General features: G+C 43.7%; 1 protein-coding gene across 2 annotated transcripts in view; it reads right to left on the bottom strand.

The window, feature by feature from the left end:
* The window catches only part of SND1 (staphylococcal nuclease and tudor domain containing 1), a 693,764-nt gene that overhangs the window by 67,551 nt on the left and 611,841 nt on the right, over nt 1-14,372 (bottom strand). For both annotated transcript variants that reach the window (XM_073652562.1, XM_073652561.1), the window contains exon 18: nt 2,219-2,360. In XM_073652562.1, the coding sequence (XP_073508663.1) occupies nt 2,219-2,360 (142 nt within the window). The remainder of the gene's footprint in view (nt 1-2,218; nt 2,361-14,372) is intronic.

The raw sequence follows: 14,372 nt of genomic DNA on the forward strand, positions 1-14,372 counted from the left end.
TTTTTTTTTGCAGACAACTAGTTTGCAAAAAGATGAAGGAAAGTAGACGTGAAAAAGGCAGAACGTGAAAAAGTGGGTTTGTGATCTATCTGCAAAAATAACAGACAGAACCAGCACCAAAAGAAAATAAATAATGTGTGAAAGAAACCTAAAAGAGAAGAATATGCACAAGAAGGAGCAGTCACACTACATATACATACTATCACACTACATCACATGTGGGATGGAAAATGCTCAGCTCATATGCATCCATCATAAGTGTAACAATTTTTAATAGATCCTTTCTAGAATTCTGGAAACCCTACTTTTCCCCAAAAGAGTGATAAACATGCCCTTGGGTGGTGTTTGGTATTTAAATAGGAATAAATTATAACTACAGGCAGAGTCTATAGGCAAGAATCCCAATATCTATGGGGAAAGGAAAATAAGCAAACCTTTCTTTAATCCTGGACAAGCTTCATCTGCCCGGATAAGTCTTACACTTATAGCCCCTTATATTGGTCTCCTTCATGTAATGTGACTAAGTGTGTGTGCACATGTTCTGCATTTGCAGCAGATTTTTCTGCTGCAAAAAACAGAGTGTTCGCAGGAAAAATGATGCGTAATAAATGTGCATTTTTTCCGCATTTTCCCCATTCATTTGAGTGGGTGAAAAAAAATGAAAAATACTTAAAGAATGGAAATGCTGCAAATTTGAAAAATACTTTGAAGGTTCAAATCTGCAAGGGAAAAATTAACAGCATGATTTCAGAAATCTCATTTATTTTCCTGGTACTGTAAAACAATGTGGTTTTTCTTAGTAAAAGCCCAAAGAGTGGACAAGCCCTAGAGGTCTGAACTAAGCCGAGCCTGAGAAATACTATGCCTCCTAAAAGTAAAAGATGTCAAATAGCAATTAAAAGTTGTCACGTTGCCCAATTAAACTCAGAGGGGTCAATCATAATATCATAACCACTGATTAGAAAAAAAAAGAAAAAAAAGTGAAAACATGGAAGAAAATTTCTTGTATCCATTTGGGGGTCCATGTAAGGCGCCTTTCAGACGTCAGTGTTTCAAGTACTTGTGATGTCCGTTTCCACATGTACTGGAGACACTGATACACGTAGACCCATTCAAATGAATGGGTCTGTGCAGACCCATTCAAATGAATGGGTCTGTGCACACGTCAGTGTGCTTCCACAGACCGTGTGTCCGTGGGCAAAACACGCTGACTTGTCCGTTTTTTTTTCTCGCAGCATAGGCCGCAAAATGTCCCACACACATGCACAATGATGACACACGGATAACATCTGTGCCGTGTGACATGTACCGCCACCTGTGAATCAGCGGTACAGTTAGCGCTGTTCCCCGATGCTGAACGCTGCCCTCATCATTGTCCCCTGCCGGCGCTGTGATCAGCGCTAGCAAGGGACAATGATGAGAGTAGTATTCTGCTCATCTCCCCGGCATGAGAGGTCAGATGGGTTACAGTGGGGGACATCTTCGGACAGGTGAGTATAAGGATTTTTTTATTTTATTCTTATTAATAATTATTATATTTATAATCTGTAGGTATTGTCTTGTGTATCACTTCTGAGTGGACTACTAAAGGTTTTTATGAAGAGTTGATAAGTCATAGGTCTGGCTTTTTTAAGGTTTCAATAAGTCTTAATTGGCCACACATTGATGATGTAGAATAGGTATTTTGGACAATTGTGAAAGGACTTAATCTATAACCCTAATCATTGTAAAGAATAACCAAATGCCCACAAGGGAGCAATATGACAATTCTTTTAAGAAATAACAGTTCTGCAATATTCCCTTAACATAACGGTAAGGCATATAAGCTTCGGTTAACTACACTGCAAAACATCAGAAGTGCTCTGTCCTTACAGAAATATAACGGATTAGTTTAATGTACATATGTCCTTTTCTTTGATATTAAAATGTTTTTGCTAGTGACAGAAATGACCTTTCCAGGAATTCTTTCTACCCAAGTGTCAGTGTTATGTATTGCACTAATACTGCACCCAAAGTTCACTTAATGAGTTTAATGAATTCTGTGCCTAGCCAAGAGCAGCGTTGCCTTGAATTTATGAGCCTATAAACTGGCACAGTGAGAATGTGAAAGAAAAGAACAAAGTTTACAGAAGGCAGTGTCATACCACGGCAAGGACACAGAATGGGACAATTATGCTTGTATAAGTAAAGCAACACTGTGGCAAAGTGAGCGCCTTACCTGTCTCAACATCCTGAATGTAAAAGTGCAGCTCATCTGTGATCTCCGTAACTAGCACAGGTCTGTAATTTGCATTCCTTTCCTTCTCCTCTACCACAGCAACTACTTCTTCTACAGGCTGCTCCTCAAATTTAGACCAGATCTGTAAAGAGAGAAAACATTTCTTTTTTTAGAGAGATTGACGAGACGGTGGTGTGTTAACATTACATACAGTCTGTAATCCAAATTTACAGTCAAGAAATTATATTAGACACAAGAATACAAATAAAAAGAAAATATGAACAATCTCATGCACCTTAAAGGGAATCTGTTGGTAGGATAAATTCTTATAGCTGCCTATATGGGTATGCAGGTCTTAAGAAGCTGATTAAAATGATACTTTGATATCTGTGATCTGATGTCTTATTGCAGAGAAATCCACGTTTTTTTTAAAATAAATATGAGCAATTCAGAACTATGGGCCAGACACTAATCTGCATGAGAATCTGCCTCCAGAGCTTATTATAAATGAAAGCAAGTGTTACCAGTGCAGGACATGTAATGACTGACACTTTGCTCTCATAGTCACTCTCCGCTCCGCAGTGAGATCAGAGCTAACACAGTACAGCAGAAGTGAAGTTTGCCTCATAAAAACAATTGCAGATGCGGTCCCCTCATAGTGCTTCAGCTGCCATCTCACAGGCAGCCAATGTGGGGAAAGGGTAGCACACCAGAGGTGACAGCACTGTGAGAAGACAACTGCAAATGTGCTTCTTGTGTTTGTAATGAGACCAGGTTCAACTCTGCCGTACTGAGTTACTTATAATCAGGCACAGCTCTGCAGCAGTGCTGCCATCACAATGAGAGGACAAGTGCTGCTGCAAATGATTTTGTAATGAGACAAACTTCACTTCTGCTGTTCTGGGTTACTTCTGATCTTACTGCAGAGCTGTGTGTGATTATGTGAGAGAAGTGTCAGTTCATACTGATCGCCTGTTATTGCAATGTTGCGGTGACCAAAAAACCCCCGTAATTCTGGTGTTTTGATTTTTTTTCTCGTTACGCCATTTACCGACCGGATTAATTTACTTTATATTTTGATAGATTGGATATTTCTGAAAGCAGCGATACCAAATATGTGTTGTTGTTTTTTATTGTTTTATTTTGAATGGGGCAAAAAGGGGGGTGATTTGAACTTCTGTTTTTTTAAAGCATTTTTTTTTTTAAACTTTTTACTTGCTTCAATAGTCCCCTTAGGAGACTTGAAGCTGCGATCATCCGATTGCCTGTGCTACACGACATAGCAGTACATCAGCCCTACTATGTGTATAAATCATGATCTCCTATGAACGTCAGAGATTGACAGCAGCATTTAAAGGGGTACTCCGGGGAGATAAAAAAAATTTGTACTGTTCCTGCACTCATACACTATAAAGATTAGATGCTCAGTGCAATCTTATTGTCTTTATAACCCTTGTAATTCCTTGCGGCAGGAGTTGTTCCTCACTGCTCCCCCCTCCCATCTGCAAAATTTCACACACTGTGAGAAACAGCCAGTTTTAGAATGGGGTGTGGGGCCCCTGTTCCTAGCTGCCCGTCCTCTGATATCTGTCTCTATTCAATCTGATAATAGGGGGCATGCCTGTGGCAGGCTGTTCCTAGCTGCCCACCCCCTGGTACTTGTCTCTAATTATACTGTGCACCAAACATACATGGGCTTATAAACCAATGCAGTGCTCTGCCTCTGCTGGCCATATGACACATGGCAGGATACATTATGAACTGTCATGGGTTGTACAGAAGAGGATCACAATGTGTATTTGCATCTTCATGTTGACATAACTGCTACAAGAAGGGAGCACACCCCCTGTTCTTGGACTAAATAGACAGATATCAGGGGGCGGGCAGCTGGGAACAGCCTGCCACAGGAAATGCCCCCTATTAATGGATTAAATAGACACAGATAACAGGAGACAGGAAGCTAAGAACAGCCTGGAGCAGGCCACACCCCTGCTATTAACAGTAAACTGGCTGTTCCTCACAGGAGGGAGCTGCACACTGGTGTGTGATGCATTGTCTCAGATGGGAGAGGGGTGCAGTTAGGAGCAGCTCCTGTCACACGGCATTACAAGGGTTATAAAGATAACTAAAGTGAACTGGACATCTCATGTTTATAGTATATGAGTGCAGGAACAGTACAACTTTTTTTTTTTATATCTTACTGGAGTACCCAACCTGTTAACAGCAGTGGGTGGATCGGCTGTTAGGGAAAGATGCGGGCTCAGCACCGGAGCCCGCATCAAATGCAGGGAGACGACATGGGACGTACCTATATGTCCAAGGTCGTATAGGGGTTAAATGAAACCTGTAACGTGAAAAATGCTATTAACCTGCAGATAAGACGTTAAGCTGCAGGTTAATAGTGTTCTGAAACTGTCCAGCGCCGGCACTTATACCCCAACTGCTGGAAGGAAATTATCTTTATTTCTCCCGGTAGTGTTCAGGTTTCAGCCACAGGACTGGCACTGATGAAGGTTCAGTCACCACTCTGTGTATAGAAAGTGGCAATGACTGGCTGCAGCTCAGCATTCGAGTTGGCTGTCACTCAATGCCCGGGGCGCAGTTACAGCCGCCACTCTCTATACACAGAGCAGTGACTGAATCCCGAACGCTACCGGGAGTAATAAAGTTCATTTCCTCCCGGCAGTGGGGGGGTCTAAGTGCAGGCACCGGGCAGATTCAGAACGCTATTAACCTGCAGACCCCTTATCTACAGGTTAATAGCGTTTTTTCATGTGACAGGTTCTCTTTAATGCCATATTTGTAGTTGTAGTGGAATTTCTGCCCAGAAAAGTAAAACAAAAATCTGCAGTGCATTCACCCCAAGTAAACATACTCTAGAGGCAGCCTTACACATGTAAGCCCATAGGAGTGTGTACGTGTGCTGAATGGGGAGAGTGGAGTAAATCACAACCAGACAATGGCTTACCTCCCCTGAGAACAAAAGAATTGGGCATGTTAAAAGTCTGACATCTTCTGTCAGGGAAAATTGGGAATCCCTCATACACATTTGATGGCCGACCCTGTCACATTGAAATCTGTATGTTTGGCTAATTATTTAACGTGCATGATCAAATTTGGGTTGAAAGCATTCTCTTTTGAGTCTAGGTCATAATGTGTACATATCACACATAATGTTAGGCATTATGATGTTATGCAATGTTATGATAGCCTGCGATATCACAATGCCGTTTACTGGTGATGCACAGCTAAGTGTTGTGAAACCCCGGGCTTACAGAAATAAAGCCATAACACGACACGCCTAACTGTAAGAATATACTAAACCTGAAAACTAGTAACACACAGAGTGTGTACATGGATTCTACATCTGACCAGCCGCTGTGAAAGATCACTGCAGACAAAACTTGCTCTAATAATGCAAATTCAGAGGCATGTTAAAAGCTCAGCGCTAAAGAAAAAAATGCCCATCACCAAGAAGTTCTTGGGAACAGCCTCTCCTTGTCAAAATCGTCCTCTATAACCTCAGCAAAAATAACTTGGAAATGACATAGTCCCCAGCAGGTGGAAAGAAGGCAGAGTGATGGATGGGAACGGACAGAGATAATTACTCCAGAGAAGCATTAGTGACTATATACTCCATCTCTCCACTAGAGGAGCAGGACCCGCTGCCAAGCCTTATCTTCAGGATTATTATCAGATAAAAGCAAAACAGATACGCTCAAGATACTACTATGGCAGCAGACCCTCAAGTGGTCAAGCAATAAACCACTAGATCTACCAATTATAAATCCATAAAGAGCATGTTAACTAGAGAATGATAAAAATCATAGCGAAAACTAGCAGCATCGTCCTACAAAAGATTTGAGGTCATAGACACAGTGAAAACACAGATCAATGTTACACTATTATAAGGCATAGTGGTTTGCAGAAGGTTCATTTAAATTAGATGACTTGCGGCATTAAATAAGAAATGTTTGCCAATCTGCCGGCATTTAATAACCTACTTAGACAGGATGACTGAGCTTACGGCACGCACAAAACGATTAGTAGAAGATCGTTCTGCGTGCATAGATGGTCATTGTCGGGCAGCACGGTGGCTCAGTGGTTAGCACTGCAGCCTTGCAGCACTGGGGTCCTGGGTTCATATCACACCAAGGACAACATCTGCAAGGAGTTTGTATGTTCTCCCCATGTTTGCGTGGGTTTCCTCCGGGTTCTCCGGTTTCCTCCCACACTCCAAAGACATACTGATAGGGAATGTAGATTGTGAGCCCCGATGGGGACAGCGATGATGACGTATGTAAAGCGCTGCGGAATATTTTAATATTTTGGCGCTTTATAAAAATAAAGATTATTATTATTGTTCTCGGCAGTCTGTTAACACAAGATGATGCGCTGCAGTGAATGAGGATCTTTTTAAGCAAGCTAAAAAATCATTTCACACTACAATTGAGTGTTTTGTTCATTCATCGGGTGATCAGCAGCCTATTTTTACTGAATTCCTATGAATGCTCATTCCCGATAACTGGAGTAAACGCACCCTTAAGGTATGTGCACACATTAAAGGGACACCATCTGCAAAGAATGACTGTTCAAACCAAGCACAAGTGCTTGGTGCACAAAGGTGTGACAGCTCATTTATATACACCTTCCCACCTACTTGCTTTCCATCTATCGCCACCCCCTTTTCTTTGATTGACAGCTTTGGCTTTATAGAGCCAGAGAAGGCAGGAGATAGATGGAAAATAAGCACGTGGAAAAGTGTATATAGAAATGATTGGCCCCACCATGATGCACGAAGCCTTTAAGTATTTCCAGTACATATTTCTGCACCAAAACCTTGTCCAAAAACAAAACAAAAAAATATGCGCATATTTGCAGCATTTTCTGATGCCTTTTTTCACATTGATTTGAATGGGTGAAATAAGCTGCAGAATTGCTGAACAAATTGACATACTGCAGCTTTAAAACTACAAGGAAAAAAATAAGCAGCATTAGACTTTATAAATGTAATTCACTTTTCTTGTACAGTAAAATGCTGAGGTTTTTCTTGCTAGGGAAAAAACTAGGCAAAACCACATAATGTGAGCAAGTCCTTAAGACTTGGACTGTGGGGGGACTTCACAGCTGCATCTGCTGTTCTGAACACCTAAAGACCTGCAGGAAAACAGCACGGTATAAAACACTGCAGGGAGTTTTTAAGCTGTGCACATGCTGCGGAAATTTCCGCTGCGGATTATCATTGCGGAGAAATCCGCAGCATTACCAATTATTCTGCGGAAGCGTGGCGTTTTCGCCGCCATTGACTTGCGTTGGAACGCATGACCATCCTCATCACTGGATCTGTACATGCAGATTCCATGCGTTTCAATGTGAGAATGGTACCCGGGTTTGGAGAAGAGGAGACTCTCCTCCGGACCCAGGTACCATAGTACCTATAAAAAAAACAATAAAATAAAAAATAAATATTATACTTACCTTCTGATTGCCCCCGGTGTCCTTTTCTTGGCTTGCCGGCAGCTTGCGGTAGACTAAAGGACCTGCAGTGACGTCATTTAGTTATGTGACGGGTCACTCAACCGCTGACATCTGCAGGTCCTTTAGTCTACCGCGAGCTGCTGGCAAGCCGAGACAAGGACACCGGGGGCCATCAGAAGGTAAGTATAAGGCTATGTGCCCACGATGCAGAAATGCTCCGGATTTTTTCCTGAGCGTTTCTGCATCTCCCTGGCAGAAAAAACAGGTGGATTGTACATGTGTCTTTCCTGTCAGGGACAAGCGGAAGTGAAGTGTTCTTCACATGCATTTCCGCATGCGGGTTGACAAGCGCTTTCCAATCGATTTTAGCATCACTTGGAAAGTGCTTGACAACTTGGTCACACTATATAAATCCATGCAACCTGCATGGATTTATATAGTGGGACCGAAAGAATGGTAAAAAATAAATAATTATACTTACCTTCTGATGGCCCCCGGTGTCCTTGTCTCGGCTTGCCGGCAACTCGCGGTAGATTAAAGGACCTGCTGACGTCAGCGGTCGCGTGACCCTTCACATGACTAAATGACGTCACCGCAGGTCCTTTTAGTCTACTGCGAGCTGCCGGCAAGCTGAGACAAGGACACCGGGGGCCATCAGAAGGTAAGTATAATATTTATTTTTTATTTTATTCTTTTTTTTTTTTACAGGTACTATGGTACCCGGGTCCGGAGGAGAGTCTCCTCTTCTCCAAACACGGGTACCATCTGCACATTGAAACGCATGGAATGCGCATTTACATATACAGTGATGCGGATTCAATGTGTTCCAATGCAAGTCAATGGGGCGAAAACGCAGCGCTTCCGCAAAATAATTGGTAGTGCTACGGATTTTTCCACAATGATAATCCGCAGCGGAAATTTCCACAGCATGTGCACAGCACATGTAGATTATCATTGGGGAACATGGCAGGCCTTCTACCATGCGTTTCTGCAGTGGAATTGCCGCTGCGGAAACGCTTAAAAAATGCATAGTGGACACACAGCCTAATTTATTTTTTACCATTCTTTCGGTCACACTATATAAATCCATGCCGGTTGCATGGATTTATATAGTGTGACCAAGTTGTCAAGCACTTTCCAAGTGATGCTAAACTCACAACCCGCATGCGGAAATGCATGTGAAGAACGCTTCACTTCCGCTTGTCCCTGGCAGGAAAACGCATGTACAATCCGCAGGCGTTTTTTCTGCCAGGGAAATGCAGAAACGCTCAGGAAAAATCTGGAGCATTTCTGCATTGTGGGCACATAGCCTTAGAGTTATTACTCAGATTGTGCTAACCTGATACATGATTTAAAAGCGTTTTAAATTGTTTGACAACCCAAGGACCCGCAGGAGCTGTACAACTGATAAGAATTAAGATAAAGAAAAATTGTGGATACCTCCTGCGCTGCTGTGTATGGAAGACCCGTGTTGCTGTGTATGGAAGACGTCTCCCATACACAACAGCGCAGGAGGTATCCACAAATTTTCCTTATCTTAATTCTGAATCAGTGACTGTCTGAGGAGACATTTTTAGCCATTTCCGATGCGTTGATGACATGGCAAGGAGGCACAGACCAGAGGAGGCCAGGTAAGCGTCAAAAAGGCAGCTAACTGTGGATCGCTATGAGTGCATTCTGCTTTATTTCTTAAGGCTCTCTGACGTATTTAAAATTAAATTCTCTGTAAAACCTCTATTTTTTATATTTTTTTAATAGTGAAAGAAATACATGTCATTCAGTGGTCAACACATCCGGAAAAGACCAGAAAGCGGGACTGCTTCCTCGGGTAGAGAAGGAGTACGAGGTGTTGATGTAGCACGACTAGTGTTGAGCGATACCTTCCGATATCAGGAAATATCGTATCGGATTGGATCGGGCCGATACCCAAAAAGTATCGGATATCGCCGATTCCGATACCGGAAACCAATGCAAGTCAATGGGACACAAATATCGGAATGAAAATAAACCCTTTCTTTCCTTGTAGGTTAATTCTACATGAAGTAAAACAACTAAGAATAATGTAGAATGACATGAAAAGCCGGCAATTCATCAGCGCATACACCGGTACCCGACAATTTACAACAGAAAGAATAGAGCTTCACACATAGATTAGATAGATAGAAACATGTCAGTCACATATATATGAAGTACAGTGACAGTGTTGCTTACTGTACTTGTCATTTAGTGTAAAGGATTTATTTTAAAAAATATTAGTGTTTTCATGCACGTCTCTTTAAAAAAGCCGGCCGGCAATTCAGCATCTGTACCCGACAATTTAGAATAGAAAGAATAGAGAATCATACATAGATTAGATAGATAGAAACATGTCAGTCACATATATATGAAGTACAGTGACAGTGTTGATTACTGTACTTGTCATTTAGTGTTAAAATAAAGGATTTATTTAAAAAAAAATATTGGCGTGGGGTTCCCCTTAATTTTAGGCTCTAGCGGAGGTTAAGCAGACAGCTGGGGCAAATGTTTGAAGCCTGGGAAGGGGGTAATACCCACGGAGCTTCCCAGGCTACTAATATCAGCCCCCAGCTGAATACCTAGCCTTTACTAGCTATTAAAATGGGGGAACCCCCCAAAAAAATAACGTGGGGTCGCCCCTAATTTAATAGCTAGCAAAGGCTAGGCAGACAGCTGGGGGCTGATTTTAATAGCCCAGGAAGGGTGCCATGAATATTGGCCCCCTCCCAGGCTAGAAACACCAGCCGTCAGCCGCCCCAGAAATGGCGCATCCATAGGATGCGCCAATTCTGGCACTTAGCCTCGCTCTTCCACGCTGCCCTGGTGCGGTGGCAGGGGGTAATAGGGTTGGGGTTGATGTCAGCTTATAATGCCAGCTGACATCAAGCCCAGGTTAGTAATGGAGAGGCGTCTATAAGACACCCCCATTACTAACCCCATAGTCAAAGTTAAAAAAAACAAACACAAACACCCAGAATAAAGTCCTTTAATTGAAATAAAGACACAATTCTTTATTGTTCTAAATTAAACCATACTTACCATCACGCCCATTCCAGCTGAAGCCAACGATCTCCTGCAATAAAAGAAAAATAATAAAGCAACCTCATCCTTACCTTTCCATGGTTCCCACGACAGCTTCAGCTCTGCTACATCGAGATGACAGGCTGGACCGCAGCAGAACGCTGCCATCCAGCCTGTCATCCCGCAGACACTGAGAAGCGCAGGCATGCTTGCGCTCCTCAGTGTCTCTCTGTGACGTCATCCAGATGAGCCGAGTTCATGTCCAATGAACTCAGCTCACCTCATGCACGTCACTGACAGCGTGGGAAAATTCTCACGCTGAAGTGCTGAGTGCAGGAGAATTTTCCCACGCTGTCAGTGACGTGCATGAGGTGAGCTGAGTTCATTGGACATGACCGCGGCTCATCTGGATGCCGTCACAGCGAGACACTGAGGAGCACAAGCATGCCTGCGCTTCTCAGTGTCTGCGGGATGACAGGCTGGATGGCAGCGTTCTCCTGCGGTCCAGCCTGTCATCTCGATGTAGCAGAGCTGAAGCTGTCGTGGGAGCCATGGAAAGGTAAGGATGAGGTTGCTTTATTATTTTACTTTTATTGCAGGAGATCGTTGGCTTCAGCTGGAATGGGCGTGATGGTAAGTATGGTTTAATTTAGAACAATAAAGAATTGTGTGTTTATTTCAATTAAAGGACTTTATTCTGGGTGTTTGTGTTTTTTTAAATACTTTAATAGAAATTCATGGTGGTCATGTCTAATATTGGCGTGACCCCATGAATTTCGGGCTTAGGGCCAGCTGATAATGCCAAGCTGGCCTTAACCCCTTTATTACCCAGTGAGCCACCGCACCAGGGCCCTGGATGAGTTGGGTACAGCGCCAGAAGATGGCGCTTCTATGAACGCGCCATTTTCTGGGGCGGCTGCGGACTGCAATTTGCAGCGGGGGTGGCCCAGAAAGCTTGGGTCTCCCTGCGCTGCGGATTCCAGCCCCCAGCTGCCTAGTTGTACCTGGCTGGACACAAAAATAGGGCGAAGCCCCCCGCATTTTTTTTTTAAATTATTTCATGAAATTCATGGAATAATTAAGAAAAAAAGGGCTTCCCTATATTGTTGTGTCCGGCCAGGTACAAATAGGCAGCTGGTGGTTGGGGGCAGCCTGTTCCTGCCTGCTGTACCTGGCTGGACACAAATATAGGGCGAAGCCCCACATCAATTTTTTTTTAAATAAATCCTTTATTTTAACACTAAATGACATTTGAGGAGTTAATAAAGATGCAGTCCCTAAATTATTATTTATTTTTTAATTAATTTTTCCCAAAACTTTTGACGTGGGCTTCGCCATATTTTTGTATGCCAGCCAGGTACAGCATCCAGCTTCTATTAACGCGTCATTTTCCGGGGTGGCTGTGGACTGCAATTTTCAGCGGGGGGGGGGCAGAAAGCTTGGGCCTCCCTGCGCTGCAGATTCCACCCCCCAGCTGCCTAGTTGTACCTGGCTGGACACAAAAATAGAGAGAAGCTTCACGTATTTTTTTTTTTTTAATTATTTCATGAAATTCATGAAATAATTAAGAAAAAAGGGCTTCCCTATATTGTTGTGTCCAACCAGGTACAAATAGGCAGCTGGTGGTTGGGGGCAGCCCGTTCCTGCCTGCTGTACCTGGCTGGACACAAATATAGGGCGAAGCCCCACGTCAATTTTTTTTAAATCATTTCAGGAAATTCATGAAATAATTAAAAAAAAATTGATGTGGGGCTTCGCCCTATATTTGTGTCCAGTCAGGTACAGCAGGCAGGAACGGGCTGCCCCCAACCACCAGCTGCCTATTTGTACCTAGCCGGACACAACAATATAGGGAAGCCCTTTTTTTCTTAATTATTCCATGAATTTCATGAATTTAAAAAAAAAATACGTGGAGCTTCGCCCTATTTTTGTGTCCAGCCAGGTACAGCAGGCAGGAACAGGCTGCCCCCAACCACCAGCTGCCTATTTGTACCTGGCCGGACACAACAATATAGGGAAGCCCTTTTTTAAAAAAATTATTTCATGAAATAATTAAAAAAAAATTGACGTGGGGCTTCGCTCTGTTTTTGTGTCCAGCCAGGTACAACTAGGCAGCTGGGGGCTGGAATCTGCAGCGCAGGGAGGCCCAAGCTTTCTGGGCCCCACCCGCTGCAAATTGCAGTCCGCAGCCGCCCCGGAAAATGGCGCGTTCATAGAAGCGCCATCTTCTGGCGCTGTACCCAACTCATCCAGGGCCCTGGTGCGGTGGCTCACTGGGTAATAAAGGGGTTAAGGCCAGCTTGGCATTATCAGCTGGCCCTAAGCCCGAAATTCATGGGGTCACGCCAATATTAGACATGACCACCATGAATTTCTAGTAAAGTATTTAAAAAAAACACAACACCCAGAAAAAAGTCCTTTAATTGAAATAAACACACAATTCTTTATTGTTCTAAATTAAACCATACTTACCATCACGCCCATTCCAGCTGAAGCCAACGATCTCCTGCAATAAAAGTAAAATAATAAAGCAACCTCATCCTTACCTTTCCATGGCTCCCACGACGGCTCCAGCTCTGCTACATCGAGATGACTGGCTGGACCGCAGCAGAACGCTGCCATCCAGCCTATCATCCCGCAGACACTGATAAGCGCAGGCATGCTTGCGCTCCTCAGTGTCTGGCTGTGACGGCATCCAGATGAGCCGAGGTCATGTCCAATGAACTCGGCGCACCTCATGCACGTCACTGACAGCGTGGGAAAATTCTCACGCTGAAGCGCTGAGTGCAGGAGAATTTTCCCACGCTGTCAGTGACGTGCATGAGGTGAGCTGAGTTCATTGGACATGACCTCACCTCATGTATGTCACTGACAGCGTGGGAGAAGTCTCACGCTGAAGCGCTGAGTGCAGGAGAATTTTCCCACGCTGTCAGTGACGTGCATGAGGTGAGCTGAGTTCATTGGACATGACCTCGGCTCATCTGGATGCCGTCACAGCCAGACACTGAGGAGCGCAAACATGCCTGCGCTTCTCAGTGTCTGCGGGATGACAGGCTGGATGGCAGCGTTCTGCTACGGTCCAGCCTGTCATCTCGATGTAGCAGAGCTGAAGCTGTCGTGGGAACCATGGAAAGGTAAGGATGAGGTTGGTTTATTATTTTACTTTTATTGCAGGAGATCGTTGGCTTCAGCTGGAATGGGCGTGACTGTAAGTATGGTTTAATTTAGAACAATAAAGAATTGTGTGTTTATTTCAATTAAAGGACTTTTTTCTGGGTGTTTGTGTTTTTTTTAAATACTTTACTAGAAATTCATGGCGGTCATGTCTAATATTGGCGTGACCCCATGAATTTCGGGCTTAGGGCCAGCTGATAATGCCAAGCTGGCCTTAACCCCTTTATTACCCAGTGAGCCACCGCACCAGGGCCCTGGATGAGTTGGGTACAGCGCCAGAAGATGGCGCTTCTATGAACGCGCCATTTTCCGGGGCGGCTGCGGACTGCAATTTGCAGCGGGTGGGGCCCAGAAAGCTTGGGCCTCCCTGCGCTGCAGATTCCAGCCCCCAGCTGCCTAGTTGTACCTGGCTGGACACAAAAATAGGGCGAAGCGCCACACATTTTTTTTTTAATTATTTCATGAA

Source organism: Phyllobates terribilis, unplaced genomic scaffold, assembly GCF_046119375.1.
Source record: "Phyllobates terribilis strain yellow unplaced genomic scaffold, ASM4611937v1 Scaffold_11__3_contigs__length_659146591, whole genome shotgun sequence".
In the NCBI taxonomy this organism is placed as follows: domain Eukaryota; kingdom Metazoa; phylum Chordata; class Amphibia; order Anura; family Dendrobatidae; genus Phyllobates; species Phyllobates terribilis.